At 41.7% G+C, this 19,947-nt stretch overlaps 1 protein-coding gene across 1 annotated transcript in view; it reads left to right on the forward strand.

Annotated features, from left to right (window-relative positions):
* MAP2K6 (mitogen-activated protein kinase kinase 6) overlaps positions 1–19,947 on the forward strand; it is a 114,175-nt gene that overhangs the window by 65,775 nt on the left and 28,453 nt on the right. The window contains 1 exon segment of the mRNA XM_027568396.2: positions 8,746–8,812. Coding sequence (XP_027424197.2) covers positions 8,746–8,812 — 67 coding nt within the window.

Raw genomic sequence — 19,947 nt, forward strand, 5'->3', positions numbered from 1 at the left:
ACCTAAAATACCACTTCCCCTATGAGATCATTTTCTTTGTTCATTTTGCTCTTCTGCTTTGAACCTCCTGTGTATTCATGATGCGGTATTTGTAGTGTATATCACATCTACTCTGATATTACCAGAACTGGTTTTTCCTATCCCCTGACCCTTTCAAAGCAGAATCTGTAGCTTGATGACCTTTTTGTTCCTTGCAGCGTCTACTTTGGTGAATTATTAACAGTTTCAGCTCAAAGATAGAGATAGCCATGTGAGGAGCCTCATTTGGAATTTCTTCCTAGCCACAAAAAACTGATTGGTGGTGGTGTTGGGGGGGGGGGGGAAGTACCAGGAACTGGGCGGAAAGTGACCTTGTCATCATAGAGAAAGAAGTGGTGAAAAAGGAGACACGTTACTTTACCTGCACACATATGTTTATAGGTGTTTTATTCATAGTTGCCAAAACTTGGAAGCAACAAGATGCCTGTCAGTAGATGAACGGATTAATGAACTGTGGCACATTCAGACAATGGAATATTATTCAGTGCTAAAAAGAAATTTGCTATTAAGCTGTGAAAAGACATGGAAGAACCTTAAAGGGATATCACTGTGTGAAAGAAGCCGGTCGGTATGATTCCAGTTATATGATGTTCTGGAAAAGGCAAAGTATGAAGATGGTAAAAAGATATCAGTGGTTGCTAGGGGTTGGGGAGAGGGAAGGATGAATAGGCAGAGCACAGAGGGGTTTTAGGACAGTGAAAATGCTCCGTGTGAGGCTATAATGATATCCAGACATGTCTGTATGTCATATATGTCAGTATACGTTTGTCCAAACCCATAGAATGTACGACACCCGGAGTGAAGCCCATTGTAAATTATGGCTTTGGAGGTGATAATGATGCATCAGTAAATTCATCAATTGTAACAAACGCACCACTCTGGTGGGGGATGTTGATAATGGAGAGACTAAGCATGTGTGGGGGCCGGGGGTATAGGGGAAATCTCTGTACCTTCCCTTCAATTTTGCTGTGAACTGAAAACTGCTCTCAAAAAAGAAGTCCTTCATAAAGAAAGATATGATTCGGAGGCCTCACTCCCAGAGATCCTGAGTCTGGGGAGCTGAAATCGTTCCCATGGGCATTGGGAACCAAGAGAATATGGTTCCAAATCGATGAGATGTTTGAAAAAATGTAATTTTAACATTAATAACATAAGAGAGGAAGAAGAGAGGAGGACATCTGAAGAAATAAGTTGCCCATACAGGGAACATTCTGTTTAGCTCATATTTAAAAAATAGAAGCACAAACATGGAAGGGAGAAAAGAAACTAGTACGTATTGAGCACCTGTTGTATGTGGGACCCTCCTAGATGTCTTCACACATATTGTGCAAGCTGAGCCTCTCAATGACCTGAGTCTCTCATCTCCCATTAGCAGGTGCAGAAACTGGGTTTAAGAAACATTTTCAAGCTCACCATGTTAGTAAGGGGCACAGCTGGGATTTAAAATGAGGTCTAGGGACGCCTGGGTGGCTCATTCGGTTGGGCGGCTGCCTTCGGCTCAGGTCATGATCCCAGGGTCTTGGGATCGAGCCCCGCCTCGGGCTCCATGCTCAGCGGGAGGCCTGCTTCTCCCTCTCCCACTCCCCCTACTTGTGTTCCCTCTCTCCTGTCTCTCTCTCTGTCAAATAAATAAATAAAATCTTTAAAAAAAATAAAATGAGGTCTATTGGTGGTTAAGTTTGTGCTATTTCTACTCCAGTCTCCTTTCTTTCTTTTCTTTCTTTCTTTCTTTCTTTCTTTCTTTCTTTCTTTCTTTCTTTCCTTCCTTCCTTCCTTCCTTCCTTCCTTCTTCCTTCCTTCCTTCCTTCCTTCCTTCCTTCCTTCCTTCCTTCCTTCCTTCCTTTCTTTCTTTCTTTCTTTCTTTCTTTCTTTCTTTCTTTCTTTCTTTCTTTCTTTCTTTCTTTCTTCTTCCTTCCTTCCTTCTTTCTTTCTTTCAGGGCTCAATACTAATGTTCAAAACAACTGAGAAAAGAACAAATTTTCAGTCAACAACCACTTAGGATGTGCAGGCACTGAGCAGAATCGCTGCTGTAATGGAACTTCTATTGGGAAGATAGATACTAAACAAGTAATCAATGCAGAAGTAAACACAGAAAGGCAACCATAAAGTAATGTGGGATTATGAGACATGGTATGAGGAATATAAATGGAGGACAGTCGTGGAGATCCATTTGAGACAGATTGGAGATTTAAAAAAGAAATGGCTTAAGCAATTAGTTTTGTATTTTTTAAAATTTTAAATTTTAATTCCAGTATAGCTATGTACAGTGTTAAATTAGTTTCAAGTGTACAGTGCCGTGATTTGATAATTTTATATGTTACCCGGAGCTCATCACGACAAGTGCCCTTCTTCATCCCCATTACCTATTTCTCCCATCCCCCGACCCACCTGGCTTGTGGTAGCCATCAGTTTGTTCTTTTTAGTTAAGTCTGGTTCTTGGTTTGTCCCTCTCTCTTATTTATTTTCCCCTTTGTTCGTTTGTTTTGTTTCTTAATTTCTACATATGAGTGAAATCTCTGACTTATTTCACTTAGCATAATACTCTCTAGCTCCGTCCACGGTGATACAAATGGCAAGATTTCATTCTTTTGTATGGGTGAGTAGTACTCCATTGTGCGTGTGTGCGTATATATACACCACATCTTCTTTATCCATTTATCTATCGATGGACACTTGGGCTGCTTCCATAATTTGGCTATTGTAAATAATGCTGCGGTAAACATAGGGCTGCACATATCCTTTTGAATTAGTGTTTTTGTATTTTTTTTAAGATTTATTTATTTGTCGGAGAGAGAGAGCACAAGCAGGGAAAGTGGCAGGTAGAGGGAGAAGCAGGCTCCCCGCTGAGCAAGGAGCCTGACGTGGGACTCAATCCCGGGATCCTAGGATCATGACCTGAGCCGAAGGCAGATGCTTAACCGACTGAGCCACCCAGGTGCCCCAGTGTTTTTGTACCCTTTAGGTAAATACCCAGTGGTGCAACTAGTGGATCATAGGGTAGTTCTATTTTTAGGTTTTTGAGGAACCTTCAATCTGTCTTCCAGATTAGCTGTACCTTTCTGCACCCCCACCAACAGAGACAGAGTGACCTTTTAAACTAAAATGTCAGAGGCTCAGTAAAGTGCGTTGAGTTCACATTCTGTGTGAGATGCTGGAATGTGTAAGCTGGAGGTGTGGACTATGACTCGGAAGGAGTGTTTGGGAAGGTCTGGGAGGGTTCTGCGGGGGCATGTGATAGAAGAGGTAGAAATGGAAGTTTGGGTTCCTGTCTGCAAGAGGCTAGAACCTTCTAGGCAGAAGCAACACAAAGATAAAGGCAAGGTCCCAGGAAATCCATCTCCCTCCTTGAAATCAAAACCACCGCACGTTTTTTTTTGTTTTTGTTTTTGTTTTTAATAATTTTTTATTGTTATGTTAATCACCATACATTACATCATTAGTTTTTGATGTAGTGTTCCATGATTCATTGTTTGTGCATAACACCCGGTGCTCCACGCAGAATGTGCCCTCTTTAATACCCATCACCAGGCTAACCCATCCCCCCACCCCCCTCCCCTCTAGAACCCTCAGTTTGTTTTTCAGAGTCCATCGTCTCTCATGGTTCGTCTCCCCCCTCTGACTTACTCCCCTTCATTCTTCCCCTCCTGCTATCTTCTTCTTCTTTTTTTTTTCTTTACATATATTGCATTATTTGTTTCACAAGTACAGATCCGTGATTCATCAGTCTTGTACAATTCACAGCGCTCACCATAGCACATACCCTCCCCAATGTCTATCACCCAGCCACCCAATCCCTCCCACCCCCCACCACTCCAGCAACCCTCAGTTTGTTTCCTGAGATTAAGAATTCCTCATATCAGTGAAGTCATATGATACATGTCTTTCTCTGATTGACTTATTTCACTCAGCATAACACCTTCCAGTTCCATCCACGTTGTTGCAAATGGCAAGATCTCATTCCTTTTGATGGCTGCATAATATTCCATTGTGTATATATACCACATCTTCTTTGTCCATTCATCTGTCGATGGACATCTTGGCTCTTTCCACAGTTCGGCTATTGTAAAACCACCGCACGTTTTAACCTGAGCTGGTCAGCTTTCTTTCTCTAAATGTTATGTCATTCTGCAGAACGTTGGCATGCTCACTGGAGTCTCAGTGGTGGGTGAGATCCAGTGGTTGAGGGGGGCGGACGGAAGCATCTGTGTCCTTTCGCTCTGGCGAAGCCAGCTTTCTCCTTGCACTCCTTCCCCTCGGCCCTGCTCCGTTAGTTGCTTTGCATCTGATCGTCGCAGTTTAATAACATCTAATGACACTCTTCTCCCGATTTTGGTGCTGGCTACCCCTGGGACTTAAGCCTAGATGCAAGTATTAAGGAGAGGGCAGCCAAGGCCTCCAGGTTGCCGGTGACTTGGCTGGAAATCCCATTCACATTGGGAAACAGATTTGGAAATTAAATTTGGCCCCGGAAGCAATGTCATCCTTTTGTAAAGCTGCAGCAATAATCATAAACCCTCATTGTCACTCCCCCCACCCCCCGACCTCCCAGCCAAGATGACAAATAGTTAGGCATCAGCATATCCTCATGATGCCACCTTCTGTTGACCCTGTGGGATTCTCTGGCTGTTTGGGTTGGCACTGGAACACCATCTTTTCTGTTTTATGTAATAAGGCACATGAGAGAAGCTCTTTGTGCCCAGCCTGTCCGCGTGGGTACTGAGCAAGAGGTCTTGTGTACCCCATCATTTTCGGGATGGTCAAAGCTAGCGAACACTTATGCGGCCTGGGAAATGTTTGTTAACTCTTGGCAAAGTTTTTGTCTTCCGGTGCCATTTTTGCTCCCGGCCAGGATTATAATGACCCAGCTTTGGTTTAAGATGAATGTTGCAAATATATGTGTGTGGTGGGGCTACATTTTCAGAAAACAAGCACGGGTGTGGCACGGGACTGATGTAATACAGCGCTGCAAATGCTCGCTCAAGCCCACAAGGCTCACCCTCTGCAGATTGTACCAACAAGAGGGCCAAGCTTGTCAAGGTCCGTAGGAGCACACGGGCCTTCTCTCCTTCTGAGAAGGTTGTTACTAGCATGGGACCCAACACGGAGCCTGTTTTCTGATCTATTTTTTCGTGTTTGCTTTAGACTATCAGGGGAAATGGCCATTTTACATCCTTGGGCACAGTGTTGTATTACTTACATTGCTTCTCCGTTTACTTTTTTTTTTTTTTTTTTAACGTGGTGTTAAATGTTTGCGTCAGGTGTTGGCAGCCTTACCCGGGAAACAGATTGCTTTGAAATAAACACAGCTGGAAACTGACCACATATTGTTTTTCTTTCTCCTAAGAAATGAAAGAGGCATTTATAGAAAGGCTGGAAAAGGCAGTACGGTCCAGGATTGCTTTATAGATGTATTTTCTCCCAAGTCTGGTTAGAGGTGCATGTCACGCCTCGGTGTCCAAATGGACCCACTTTCCTTCTTTCTTTGTGAAGTTGCGGTTTGCTGGGAACAATAAACTCCAAGAGGTTTGCTGCAATCCGCCCTTGAGAGGGTGGAGTCTATTCAGGGCTGTTTCTCTCTGCTGAAGTGTGGTCTTCAGAGCTGAGCGAAGAATGCCTTGTGTGTGCTGCTCTGCGAGCCTTGCTTGCAGCCTTGAAAACCTCATCAGAGTCACCCCCGGCCTCTTACTGGGCTCCTCTTTCAGGGATGGGCAAGTAAGTGAGTTATGGAATTTTGATGCATGTTTCTGCGATTTTTGTCCAATTTGATGCACTGTTGAAAATGAAGGCAGGGTGTATTCTCACCGTGTCATTCAACCAGGTTTTGTGTCTCCTGCAAGTATTTTTCTTGTTGCTGTCAGAAAAGAAGTAGGAGCCTTCTTTTCTCACACCTTGAAGACTTATTTTTGTTTTGGTCATTTATTCCTTTAGCCTCTGTGCCAAGGGCTTCTCTCTCTCTCTCTCTTTTACTGTTTCTTTGCAGAGACGTTTTAATGATTTGTGGAGTTATAGTATAATCATGAATTGCTAATAGTCAATTGCTATGGTAGACTAATTCATTGCTCTGTTTTTCAAAGGCAGTTTTCCCCCACAAATAGCTATCTCTCTGGACATCTCTCTTGTAAGAGCTGAGTTAGAAGTGAAGAAGAGAGAGGTGTAGGAATTTCAGAGTAACTTTTGCTTTTGGTTTGCTTACATGGCAATGGGGGAGACTTTTTCAGTGGCAAAGTATATTTTACTTTTATTTTGTTTTAACGGAGGGGACGACAGGGTTGTATCTGCTGGGATTATCTGAATTGCCTGCCACCTGTGTTGGAGTAGAGATGTAGTCATCTGGACAAATGGAATTTGTCATGCATTCCTCACGACGGTATTTAAAATAGCATCCTCTAGCTCTTTGACTGAGGTGCATGGAGAGGAATTGTTGGAATTGGGCCACGCATCTATTGGGATTTTCACCATCAGATCCAGCCCTGAGCATTGTTCCTGGTACATAGCTCTCTCTATTATCTACCACATGTATGGACAAGGCTCTCTGTATTGTGTAACTGACCAACTTAGTAACGTGTGCTAAGCGGGGCCATCTGAACTCCGGCAGGAGGAAAGTAATAGTGAGTTTTGAATCTTATAAAACACATAGATGAGCCCAAAGGAGGAGAGCATTGAGAAGACCTGTGACAATGAAGGTGGACCTGAAAGGCTTTCTCTGCGTTGGCTACTGCCAAGCATATTTCTCCTTGGCTTTATACAACTTGGCAGGATTGATCCTGATTTTGGATTTTGAAGGGGTAGAACAAGAGTCAGTTACACATTATCTTGGACTGAGATAATCTGACCAGTTCTGCGCATGAACTTCTTAAATGACTTATTTTTTTAATGAGACTGTACAGATTCTTTCTCTAAGTGATTATAATTAACAGCTACTTAAGATAGGTCTGTGTTCTTTCATATGTGATACCCCATGGCTCTCCTCTCCAGCCCAATGAGGTGGGCATGAGTATTATTTCCCCATTTTACACTTGAGGATACCAAGAGTCAGGTGAATAGTGACTCTGGAGGTCGCTTGGTGCATGAAAGTACCGGAAGTAAGCTGGTTTTTTAAAAGCTCATAATCACATGCTCCCCATGCCTCCCTCTCTCTGATCATCCCTGAACTCCTTCCATTGTAGAACAGAGAGGAATAAGCTCCAGGCTGGGTGTTGGAGACCTGGATTCTGATTCTGACTGGGTCGTTGCTGGTTCTATGATGTTGAGCAATTACGGAAATCTTTGGATGTCATTTTCCTGCAAGGAGGTTCTATTCTTTGATGTCTTAAGTCTCTTTGCATCTTGAGAATCTCTAACCCAGGCCTTATCCAGGGCTGGTGTCAGTGCTGTAATGCACCCCAGTGATATAGAGCAGAGGGGAGGAAAAAAAAAAAGGAGAACCCTCGGCATTCTATCCAGCTCTACTTTGGTTTCCCCTGCCAAGCAGGAAGAGACCCAGGATCTCCTTAGGTGAGGAAAATTCTGGGCTCTTAAGAGACTACTACTCACGTTCCTGAGCTGGCATTTCTCAGTCTGTTCTTTTTTTATTTTTCCCCTTGAGAGAGGGGGAGGGTCGGGGGAGAGGAAGAGAGAGAATCTCAAGCAGATTCCACGCCCAGTGTGGAGCCCGATGCGGGGCTTAATCATACGACCCCTGAGCCGAAATCAAGAGTTGGATGCTTAACCGACCAAGCCACCCAGGCGCGCCATCAGTCTATTCTTTTTTATTTGTCAGCAAAATTATTTGAGCCAAACTCTCTGTAGTTTCAGTCCAAGGATGAACACATGGGTTACATTCCCACCCGGTCCCCAAAGAAGCGATAACCTCCTTGCATGAGCCCATCTGTTGCCTTATTCCTTTTTGGGCACAGGGTAAACGTAAATAAATATTACTCTCTCCCTCTTTTAAGTGTTTCCACTTATGACAGGTGGTTGACAAATGGTCAGGGCAGAAGAGTGGGAAGGTGTTGTTTATTCTCCCTCCATAGTTAAATCTATCAGTTGTTTACAGATCAAATGAGAAAGTTGTAAGATACTGCGATAAAGGTGATTATATTGGACGGACATTAAAAAAAGGAAAAAATCTAGGGTGCCTGGGTGGCTCAGTCGTTAAGCGTCTGCCTTCGGCTCGGGTCATGATCCCAGGGTCCTGGGATCGAGTCCCACATCAGGCTCCCTGCTCAGCAGGAAGCCTGCTTCTCCCTCTCCCACTCCCCCTGCTTGTGTTCCTGCTTTTGCTATGTCTCTCTCTGTCAAATAAATAAATAAAATCTTTAAAAGAAAAATTAAAAAAAAAAGGAAAAAATCTATAGCCAATACCATCTACCATTACCATTCTCACGTACAAGAAATAACAAAGAAGTTGGAACGACCACCTCTTGGCAGGGAGGAAGGGGCAGCTCTCCTGGGTAAAGAGAGTTAGCATTCTTATACTGATCTTTTCACCCTTAAGTGGCAAAGAACCTCATCCATGAGCACAGTCTGTATTTGGGAAGCTGTGCTCTGCTTGGTGCTTGGGTGCTCGGCACTCCCAGACTTCCGGGGCGGGAAGTGGGGTTCTGCATGAGGAGACGAGAGCTACACGCTCCCAGGCTAGCCCTTTGCTTCTGCGGCAGTGTCCCTGTTCCCACTCTCATGCTGTGATTTCTACCTTAACTTTATCCTTCTGTCTCTCCCCATAGGCAGGAAGCGAAACCCTGGCCTTAAAATTCCAAAAGAAGCATTTGAACAACCTCAGCCCAGTTCCACGTAAGTTGGCAAGATCATCGTCTTAATCCAAACACTTCACTTTACAGATTTCCAGGGAATGGGGGTTCATTTTTGGACTGATGAGCAATGCCTTGACTATGGAAATCACTGTTAGAAAGAAGAGCCCTTTAGAGGGGGGAGCCATGTGCTCACTGTTCTGAGACCTGAAATAATCAGGTCAGTCAGTCCATATTGCGTGGGTAGCTTTGAACTCAGCCTCTCACATTACTGGTTGGTAGAAAATTGAGTGTCACAAATGCGTTTGGCATATGGGGTCCTATGGAGTTCAGAAAGGTCCCTGGACCTGGATTTTTTGCCTTTTCCATATAGACTTGAGCAAATAAGCAAATCCCTGGGAGAGCCACTACTATAAAACTTGAGTAGAGATGGAAAGATGATATTTGGTAAGGACTCAGCATCCTGACACCTAAATCCTATCCCATATAACTAGAAGGCAAAATGAGGTAAAGGAACCTTTTTTTTTTTTCTTTTTTAATTAGCAGAGGCTTTGGCCCAAATCCCTAAGTGAGCTCAAGTCCTGATGAAGCAGGATACCCTCTCCTTTAGCCTCCCTCTTATTTCTTTTTCTCTCTGTGGGGTGCTGAGAGTACCTCCTGTCCAGTTGGAGATATGACCACCTTACAAAGCAGCTGCTTGGGAGGAATGGAAATTGCAAGGAAAAAAGTCACAACATAAGTTGTATAGGGACGTATAGGGAGAGGCCATCCCAATGGAAGCTTGAGTTTTCAAGGCCGTTGGTCATCTCTACAAAAGTGCCTCTCTTTCTAAAGGTTTTTGACCTTAACCACGATCCATCCTATCAGAAAGTGCACCCTGGTGTTGGAAAGCGCTAATAAAAATAATCACGTCTACTGTAAGTCTTTGTTGAGGCCATTGGCCATTCCCTGCGGTGGTGTGAACCAACGTTCCACTCAAGAACCTTTAAGTACAGAGCGGAAAGTACACTCTTCCGGGTTCTGCTCTGTGGCTCGAGGGCCAGCCTCACCTTAGACTGGTCCTTTCCTGAGGCTCTGCAGCAGGAGGTTCTTTCCATAGCTGCTATCGAGATTGGTGTTTTTGGTCCTTTTGGTGTTTTTTTTTTTTTCTTCCTGTGGACCTATGACCTGTGTAATTTATAACATCTCCTCTCTGATTGGTTTCTCAAGAGTTTAGACTCAAATATATTACTTCCCTCTACTATCTGTGTAGGACTCTGTGTGATATACTTTTAAAACTTTTCAACTTGAAATTATTGTAGATTCACAGGAGAGGACGAGGAAGTGCACAGGGAAGTCCCGTGTACCCTGCCCCTAGTCTGTGTCCTCCCCTCCACGTTCACATCTTAACACAACTGCCACCCAATGTCAAAACAAAGTGGTATCGATGCAAACCATAGAACTTATTCAAATCTCACCATTATTATAAGTACTCGTTGTGTGTGTGTGTGTGTATAGCTCTATGCAGTTTTATCACGTGTAGCCTTATGGAACCACTACCATAATCAAGATATTCAATTGTATCAACACCACAAGACTCTTTGGTGTTACTCCCTTATAGTCACGCCCACCTCTAACCCCCAACCCTAATTTCTGGCAACCACTCATCTGTTCCCCGTTTCCATTTTGTTGTCTCATGGTTGCTACATAAACTAAGTTATGCGTCTCCTATTTAAGATTGGCTTTTCCATGCAGCATAGTTTCCTCGAGGCTCATTTAAGTTGTTGCATGTATCAGTAGTTCTTTCCTTGTTATTGCTGAATCCATTCCATGGTATGGATATACCACAGTTTGTTGAACCCTTCAGCCTTTGAAGGAGATATGGGTAGTTTCCAGTTTTGGAAAACTGGGGCTATTGTGACAAAAGTAAGTTTCTGCATGAAAATAAGTCTTCATTTCCCTGGAGCATATGTCCAGTAGTGTGATTGCTGGGCCATTCAGTAAGTCCATTTTTGAAATAACTTCCAAAGTATTTTCCAGAGTGGTTGTACCATTTTACATTCTTATTAGCAATTTGCGATGATCCAGTTTCTCTGCATCCCTGCCAACATTAACACTATTATCCATTTTAGTCATTCTTTTTTTAAAAAATATTTATTTATTTATTTTTGCGTGAGAGAGAGAAAGTGCAAGTTGGGGGGAGGGGCAGAGGGAGAGGGAGGGAGAGAGAGAGAATCTTGATCAGACTCCCTGCTGAGCATGGAGCCTGACATGGGGCTCGATCTCACAACCCTGAGATCATGACCTGAGCTGAAGTTAAGAGTCAGACACTTAACTGACTAAGCCACCCAGGAGCCCCATTAGCCATTCTGATAGATGTATAATGATATATCTTGCAATTCTCATTTTTTTTTTTCTAATGATGATGCTGAGTAGTTTTAGGTGTTTCTTTTCTTTTCTTTTTTTTTAAAGATTTTATTTATTTGACAGAGAGACACAGCGAGAGAGGGAACACAAGCAGGGGGAGTGGGAGAGGGAGAAGCAGGCTTCCCGCTGAGGAGGGAGCCCGACGCGGGGCTCAATCCCAGGACCCTGGGATCATGACCTGAGCCAAAGGCAGACGCTTAACGACTGAGCCACCCAGGTGCCCCTAGGTGTTTATTTTCTATCTATATATCTTTGGTGGTGAAATGTCTGTGCACGTCTTTGCCTACTTCTTAGATTACTTTTTTAATGTTGAGTTTTGAGAGCTCTTTTCTATATTCTAGACACAAGGAGTTTGTCAGATATGTGATTTAAAAAACATTTTCTCCCAGTCTATAATTTGTCTCTTCATCCTTTTATTTTGATGAAATCCCATCTAGCAATTTTTCCTCTTATGGGTCATGCTTTCGGTGACAATTTTAAGAACCCATTGCCTCACACTTTGTTCTTGTTTTTCAAAATGATTTTGGCTATTTTGGGGCTTTTCCCTTTCCATATTAGTTTTAGAATCAGGTTGTCTATGTCTACAAATGAATTTGATGAGATTTTGGTAGGAATTATGTGTAACCTTTAGATCGATTTGGGAAGAGTTGACGTCTTGACTACAATGAGTCTCCTAATCCATGAACCTGGTAGATTTCTGCAAGTCTTTAGATTTTCCTTGATGTCTTTCATCAGCATTTTATAGTTTTTATCATACGGACTCTTTACGGTAGGGTTTGTTAAGATTTATACCTAAGTATTTCATTTTGTGGGGAGCAACTATAAATGATACTCCATTTTAAATTTTGTTTTCCACCTGTTAAGGGTCAGTGTGTAGAAATGCAGTAGATTTTTCTGTATTGCTCTTGTATCCTGGGACCATACTGAATTCACTTAGTAGTTCTAGGAGCATTTTTGTAGATTCTTTGTGTGTGTGTGTTTTTGTAGATTCTTTATAGAGTTTTCTATGTCTGCAATCATGCCACCTGCAAATAGAGAGTTTTCTTTCTCCTTTCCAAATTGTATTTTTAAAAACTTTCGTTATTTTTTTGCTTTATTTCAGTGGCAAGAATGTCCAGTACTATGTCAGATAAGATTGGTGAGAGTAAGCAACCTTGGTTTGTTGTTAGAGGGAAAGTGTTCAATCTTTACCATTAAGCGTGATGTTAGGTTTTTGTAGGTTGAGGCTTGAAAAAGTTCCTCTCTAGTTGTGGGGTACTGAGGGTTTTTATTGTTAATGTGTCTTGAATTTTGTTAAGTGCTTTTTTGTGCATCACTTGACACGATCATAGATTTTTCTTCTTTGTACTGTTGATATGGATTACATTGTGATTGATTTTTAAATATTAAATGAGCTTTGCATGCCCCAAATAAATTCCATTTGGTTGTGGTGCATTTTAAAAAATACATTGTTGGATTCAATCTGTTGAAATTTTGTTGAGGATTTTTGTGTCTGAGCTCATGAGATATGTTGGTCTGTAGTGGGTTGTTTTGAGTTCTTTTTTTTGGGGGGGTGTGTGCTGTTATCTTCTGGTTTTGACATTAAGGTAATATTGGCCTCATAAAACGAATTGGTAAGAGTTTCTTCTGTTTTTTTTTTTTCTGGTAGACACATAAATTCTGTATTAATTCTTTTTAAAAAATGTTTGCTAAAATTCTCCAGTGAAACAAAGTGAGCCAATATATTTCTTTTTTCTGGGGCTTTTAAAATACAAAATCAATTTCTGTGATTGTTATAGGACTATTCAGATGACCTGTTTCTTCAAGTTTGAGCAGTTGCTGGTTTTCAAGGAATGGGTCCATTTCTTCTAAGTTGTTGAATTTATAAGAGGAACATTGCTTATAGTATTTCCTGATTATTCTTTGAATGGCTACAGGACATGTTGTGATATCCTATTTTTTCCTGAGACTGGAAATCTGCCTTTTCTCTTGTAATCTGTGTCAGCCTTGCGGGAGGTTTATCAATATTATTGCTCTTTTAAAACATTTTATGTATGCATGTACGTATGTATGTATGTATGTATTTAGAGAGTGCACATGCAAGAGGGGGCAGGGGCAGACAGAGAGAAACTTAAGCAGACTTCCCACTGAGCGCGGAGCCCGACTTGGGGCTCGATTCCATCACCCTGAGCTCAAGACCTGAGCTGAAATCAGGAGTCGGATGCTCAACTGACAGAGCCACCAATCAGGTGCCCTGATTTTGGGGTACAGTCCTATGTCACTCTCCCACTTGTCTTATATTCCTCTCTTTAAACTTTTAGCCCTCATCTTCTTCTAATTTATATTAATTTTCTGTATTTTATGAATTTTATGAAAGCCACAATAAATCCTACCTTGGTGTAAACAAATGAGTAAAAACCTATGCAATGATAAACCCAGTTTCTGTGTTGTCTTTCCCTCCTGTGGTAGAATAAACTTTGAATGTGTTTAATTGATTTTCTTTTTCACTGCATAAAGCCAAGAGCATCACTTTATTTTGTAGACTAGACCACTTTAGCTCCCGGAGAGCCTTATTATTAGTAGTAGTATTTTAATACTGATGCTTATATTCATAGTCCTAAAGAAGTAGCTTCCACATTTTGTGTTTCTTTTGGCAATTTTTTAAGGTTGGCTTGGTGACTTGTACCATTTATACCCTGCCTTCTTCTGCTGTACTACACAAAAATAAATATCCTGGGACAGAGGTCCATTCTTCCTAGTTCTATGTGTGTGGTCCCTCTGCTTGAGCTCTTTCGCTGAGTAACTGATGCCAATGTGTCTTTGGCTCAGGTTTCTGAGCTGTCCCCATACTTGATTGGCAACAGCTAGTTCTGAATTGATTCTATGCTAGTGAGTATTATTCCAGTTAACCCTCCCAAGAAGCTCAGGAGGCAGTCAGTACCTGTTACTCTTACTTTATAAGTGAGAAAACAGACCTGTACAAGGTCAGGTGGTCAGAACAGTTGAGCATCACTTCATGGGTAAGAGTTCAGGCTCCAAAAAGCTAATACAAGGTGACCTTTGGAGTACCTTTGACCTTCCGGGGAAGGAATTTTGTAATAAGCCTGTTTCTTTCCCCAGAGGACTAAAATATTGAATAAGCAATAGAGAACATACACCCACAGTTTAACCTCCTGCAGAGACTCAGTGCCCCAGGCAAACTAATATGCCCAGCCCTGGACAGAACACAGTGTCAACGAATCTAATATGAGCCGTCAGCCTTGGCCCCATCATTTGATGCTTTTGGCAGACTTGATGAGCCCAAAGGCCTCAGGGTTGGGTGGCTTGATCATTTTCGTTAGAGGGGCCCTGGGTGTTGGGAGTAGGTTCCTTGGATTCAATCAGAGTTGGGCTGAAATCATGGCCTTACCACTTGGGAGCAAGTTAGTTAAACTTTGAGCCAAATGGTTTCTCATCTGGACCATGGGAGTAATGATACTCATAAGAGAGAGAGAGAGTATGTGTGTGTGTTTAAAGAATTAAATGAGATGTAGATAAAGCATTGCACTCGATTCAGCCTATATCCCTTTCTCTTTAGGTCAAGACTGAGATTCAAGTGGCATGAGTTTTATTTTCAGCTCTCTTGGGCTGTCTGGCTTTAGCAAATCTCAGCTTTTCTGGGTTCCATTTTTCTCATTCTGGAAAATTGCATGACCCCCTCCTATTCGGTAGAGGTATATACTGCGAGATTAGTACAACACTGGAGTTCAGCAAACGTTTTTTTTTTTTTTTTTTTACAAAGGTCAGCTGGTAAATATTTCTGGTTACCTGGGCCCTAACTGGCCCCAGTTGGATATTCTTCGTAGTCTGTTTTCCAACAACTTTTTTTTTAAAATTTTTTATTGTTATGTTAATCACCATATATTACATAATTTGTTTTGGTGTAGTGTTCCATGATTCATTGTTTGTTCATAACACCCAGTGCTCCATGCAGAATGTGCCCTCTTTAATACCCATCACCAGGCTAACCCATCCCCCCACCCTCCTCCCCTCCAGAAACCTCAGTTTGTTTTTCAGAGTCCATCATCTCTCCTGGTTCGTCTCCCCCTCTGACTTACTCCCCTTCATTCTTCCTCTCCTGCTATCTTCTTCTTTTTCTTTTTTCTTAAGATACGTTGCGTTATTTGTTTCAGAAGTACAGATCTGTGATTCAACAGTCTTACACGATTCACAGCGCTCACCGTAGCACATATATCTTCCCCAATGTCCATCACCCAGCCACCCCATCCCTCCCACCCCCGACCACTCCAGCAACCCTCAGTTTGTTCCTGAGATTAAGAATTCCTCATATCAGTGAGGTCATATGATACATGTCTTTCTCTGATTGACTTATTTCACTCAGCATAACACCCTCCAGTTCCATCCACGTCATTGCAAATGGCAAGATCTCATTCCTTTTGATGGCTGCATAATATTCCATTGTGTATATATACCACCTCTTCTTTAGCCATTCATCTGTCGATGGACATCTTGGCTCTTTCCACAGTTTGGCTATTGTGGACATTGCTGCTATAAACATTGGGGTGCACGTACCCCTTCGGGTCCCTACATTTGTATCTTTGGGGTAAATACCCAGTAGTGCAATTGCTGGATCGAATGGTAGCTCTAATTTCAACTGTTTGAGGAACCTCCATACTGTTTTCCAGAGTGGTTGCACCAGCTTGCATTTCCACCAACAGTGTAGGAGGGTTCCCCTTTCTCCACATCCCCGCCAACATCTGTCGTTCCCTGACTTGTTAATTTTAGCCATTCTAACGGGTGTGAGGTGGTATCTCATTGAGGTTTTGATTTGGATTTCCCTGATGCCGAGCGATGTTGAGCACTTTTTCATGTGCCTGTTGGCCATTTGGATGTCTTCTTTGGAAAAATGTCTATTCATGTTTTCTGCCCATTTCTTGATTGGATTATTTGTTCTTTGGGTGTTGAGTTTGATAAGTTCTTTATAGATTTTGGATACTAGCCCTTTATCTGATATGTCATTTGTAAATATTTTCTCCCATTCTGTCGGTTGTCTTTTGGTTTTGTGGACTGTTTCTTTTGCTGTGCAAAAGCTTTTTATCTTGATGAAATCCGAATAGTTCATTTTTGCCCTGGCTTCCTGTGCCTTTGGTGATGTTTCTAGGAAGAAGTTGCTGCGGCTGAGGTCGAAGAGGTTGCTACCTGTGTTCTCCTTTAGGATTTGGATGGACTCCTTTCTCACGATTAGGTCTTTCAACCATTTGGAGTCTATTTTTTGTGTGTGGTGTAAGGCAATGATCCAGTTTCATTCTTCTGCATGTGGCTGTCCAATTTTCCCAACACCATTTGTTGAAGAGACTGTCTTTTTTCCACTGGACATTCTTTCCTGCTTTGTCAAAGATGAGTTGACCATAGAGTTGAGGGTCCATTTCTGGGCTCTCGATTCTGTTCCATTGATCTATGTGTCTGTTTTTGTGCCAGTACCATACTGTCTTGATGATGACAGCTTTGTAATAGAGCTGGAAGTCCGGAATTGTGATGCCGCCAGCTTTGCTTTTCTTTTTCAAGATTCCTCTGGCTATTCGGGGTCTCTTCTGGTTCCATACAAATTTTAGGATTATTTGTTCCATTTCTTTGAAAAAAGTGGATGGTATTTTGATGGGGATTGCATTGAATGTGTAGATTGCTCTAGGTAGCATTGACATCTTCACAATGTTTGTTCTTCCAATCCATGAGCATGGAACGTTTTTCCATTTCTTTGTGTTTTCTTCAATTTCTTTCATGAGTATTTTATAGTTTTCTGAGTACAGATCCTTTGCCTCTTTGGTTAAATTTATTCCTAGGTATCTTATGGTTTTGGGTGCAATTGTGAATGGGATCGACTCCTTGATTTGTCTCTCTTCTGTCTTGTTGTTGGTGTATAGGAATGCCACTGATTTCTGTGCATTGATTTTATAGCCTGCTACTTGACTGAATTCCTGTATGAGTTCTAGCCGTTTTGGGGTGGAGTCTTTTGGGTTTTCCACATAAAGTATCATATCATCTGCAAAGAGTGAGAGTTTGACTTCCTCTTTGCCTATTGGATGCCTTTGATTTCTTTTTGTTGTCTGATTGCTGTGGCTAGGACTTCTAATACTATGTTGAATAGCAGTGGTGAGAGTGGACATCCCTGCCGCGTTCCTGACCTTAGGGGAAAAGCTCTCAGCTTTTCCCCATTGAGAATGATATTCGCTGTAGGTTTTTCGTAGATGGCTTTTATGATATTGAGGTATGTACCCTCTATCCCTTTACTCTGAAGAGTTTTGATCAAGAAAGGATGCTGTACTTTGTCAAATGCTTTTTCTGCATCTATTGAGAGGATCATATGATTCTTGTTCTTTCTTTTGTTAATGTATTGTATCACGTTGATTGATTTGCGGATGTTGAACCAGCCTTGCAGCCCAGGGATAAATCCCACTTGGTCGTGGTGAATAATCCTTTTAATGTACTGTTGGATCCTATTGGCTAGTATTTTGGTGAGAATTTTTGCATCCATGTTCATCAAGGATATTGGTCTGTAATTCTCCTTTTTGATGGGATCTTTGTCTGGTTTTGGGATCAAGGTAATGGTGGCCTCATAAAATGAATTTGGAAGTTTTCCTTCCATTTCTATTTTTTGGAACAGTTTCAGGAGAATAAGTATTAATTCTTCTTGAAATGTTTGGTAGAATTCCCCTGGGAAGCCATCTGGCCCTGGGCTTTTGTTTCTTGGGAGATTTTTGATGACTGTTTCAATTTCCTTAGTGGCTATAGGTCTGTTCAGGTTTTCTATTTCTTCCTGGTTCAGTTTTGGTAGTTGATACATCTCTAGGAATGCACCCATTTCTTCCAGGTTATCTAATTTGCTGGCATAGAGTTGCTCATAATATGTTCTTATAATTGTTTGTATTTCTTTGGTGTTGGTTGTGATCTCTCCTCTTTCATTCATGATTTGGTTGATTTGGGTCATTTCTCTTTTCTTTTTGATCAGTCTGGCCAGGGGTTTATCAATCTTGTTAATTCTTTCAAAGAACCAGCTCCTAGTTTCGTTGATCTGTTCTACTGTTCTTTTGGTTTCTAGTTCATTGATTTCTGCTCTGATCTTTATTATTTCTCTTCTCCTGCTGGGTTTAGGCTTTATTTGCTGTTCTTTCTCCAGCTCCTTTAGTTGTAGGGTTAGATTGTGTATTTGAGACCTTTCTCGTTTCTTGAGAAAGGCTTGTATTGCTATATACTTTCCTCTCAGGACTGCCTTTGCTGTATCCCAAAGATTTTGGACAGTTGTGTTTTCATTTTCATTGGTTTCCATGAATTTTTTTAATTCTTCTTTAATTTCCTGGTTGACCCATTCATTCTTTAGTAGGATGCTCTTTAGCCTCCATGTATTTGAGTTCTTTCCGACTTTCCTCTTGTGATTGAGTTCTAGTTTCAAAGCATTGTGGTCTGAAAATATGCAGGGAATGATCCCAATCTTTTGGTACCGGTTGAGACCTGATTTGTGACATAGGATGTGATCAATTCTGGAGAATGTTCCATGGACACTAGAGAAGAATGTGTATTCCGTTGCTTTGGGATGGAATGTTCTGAATATGTCTGTGAAGTCCATTTGGTCCAGTGTGTCATTTAAAGTCTTTATTTCCTTGTTGATCTTTTGCTTAGATGATCTGTCCATTTCAGTCAGGGGGTTGTTAAAGTCCCCCACTATTATTGTATTGTTGTCAATGTGTTTCTTTGCTTTTGTTATTAATTGCCTTATATAATTGGCTGCTCCCATGTTCAGGGCATAGATATTTACAGTTGTTAGATCTTCTTGTTGGATAGACCCTTTAAGTAGGATATAGTGTCCTTCCTCATCTCTTATTACAGTCTTTGTTTTAAAATCTAGTTTGTCTGATATAAGGATGGCCACCCCAGCTTTCTTTTGGTGTCCATTAGCATGGTAAATGGTTTTCCACCCCCTCACTTTCAATCTGGGGGTGTCTTTGGGTCTAAAATGAGTCTCTTGCAGACAGCATATGGATGGGTCTTGTTTTTTAATCCAATCTGATAGCCTGTGTCTTTTGATTGGGGCATTGAGCCCATTTACATTCAGGGTAACTATTGAAAGGTATGAATTTAGTGCCATTGTATTGCCTGTAAGGTGACTGTTACTGTATGTTGTCTGTATTCCTTTCTGATCTTTGCTGCTTTTAGGCTCTCTCTTTGCTTAGAGGACCCCTTTCAATATTTCTTGGAGGACTGGTTTCGTGTTTGCAAATTCCTTTAGTTTTTGTTTGTCCTGGAAGCTTTTTATCTCTCCTTCTATTTTCAATGACAGCCTAGCTGGATATAGTATTCTTGGCTGCATATTTTTCTCGTTTATTGCTCTGAAGATATCTTGCCAGTCCTTTCTGGCCTGCCAGGTCTCTGTGGATAGGTCTGTTGCCAATCTAATATTTTTACCATTGTAGGTTACATATCTCTTCTCCCGAGCTGCTTTCAGGATTTTCTCTTTGTCTCTGAGACTCGTAAGTTTTACTATTAGATGTCGGGGTGTTGACCTATTTTTATTGATTTTGAGAGGGGTTCTCTGTGCCTCCTGGATTTTGATGCCTGTTTCCTTCCTCCTATTAGGGAAGTTCTCTGCTATTATTTGCTCCAATATACCTTCTGCCCCTCTCTCTCTTTCTTCTTCTTCTGGGATCCCAATTATTCTAATGTTGTTTCGTCTTATCAAATCACTTATCTCTCGAATTCTGCCCTCATGATCCTGTAGTTGTTTCTCCCTCTTTTTCTCAG

This window comes from Zalophus californianus, chromosome 16 (assembly GCF_009762305.2).
Source record: "Zalophus californianus isolate mZalCal1 chromosome 16, mZalCal1.pri.v2, whole genome shotgun sequence".
NCBI lineage: Eukaryota > Metazoa > Chordata > Mammalia > Carnivora > Otariidae > Zalophus > Zalophus californianus.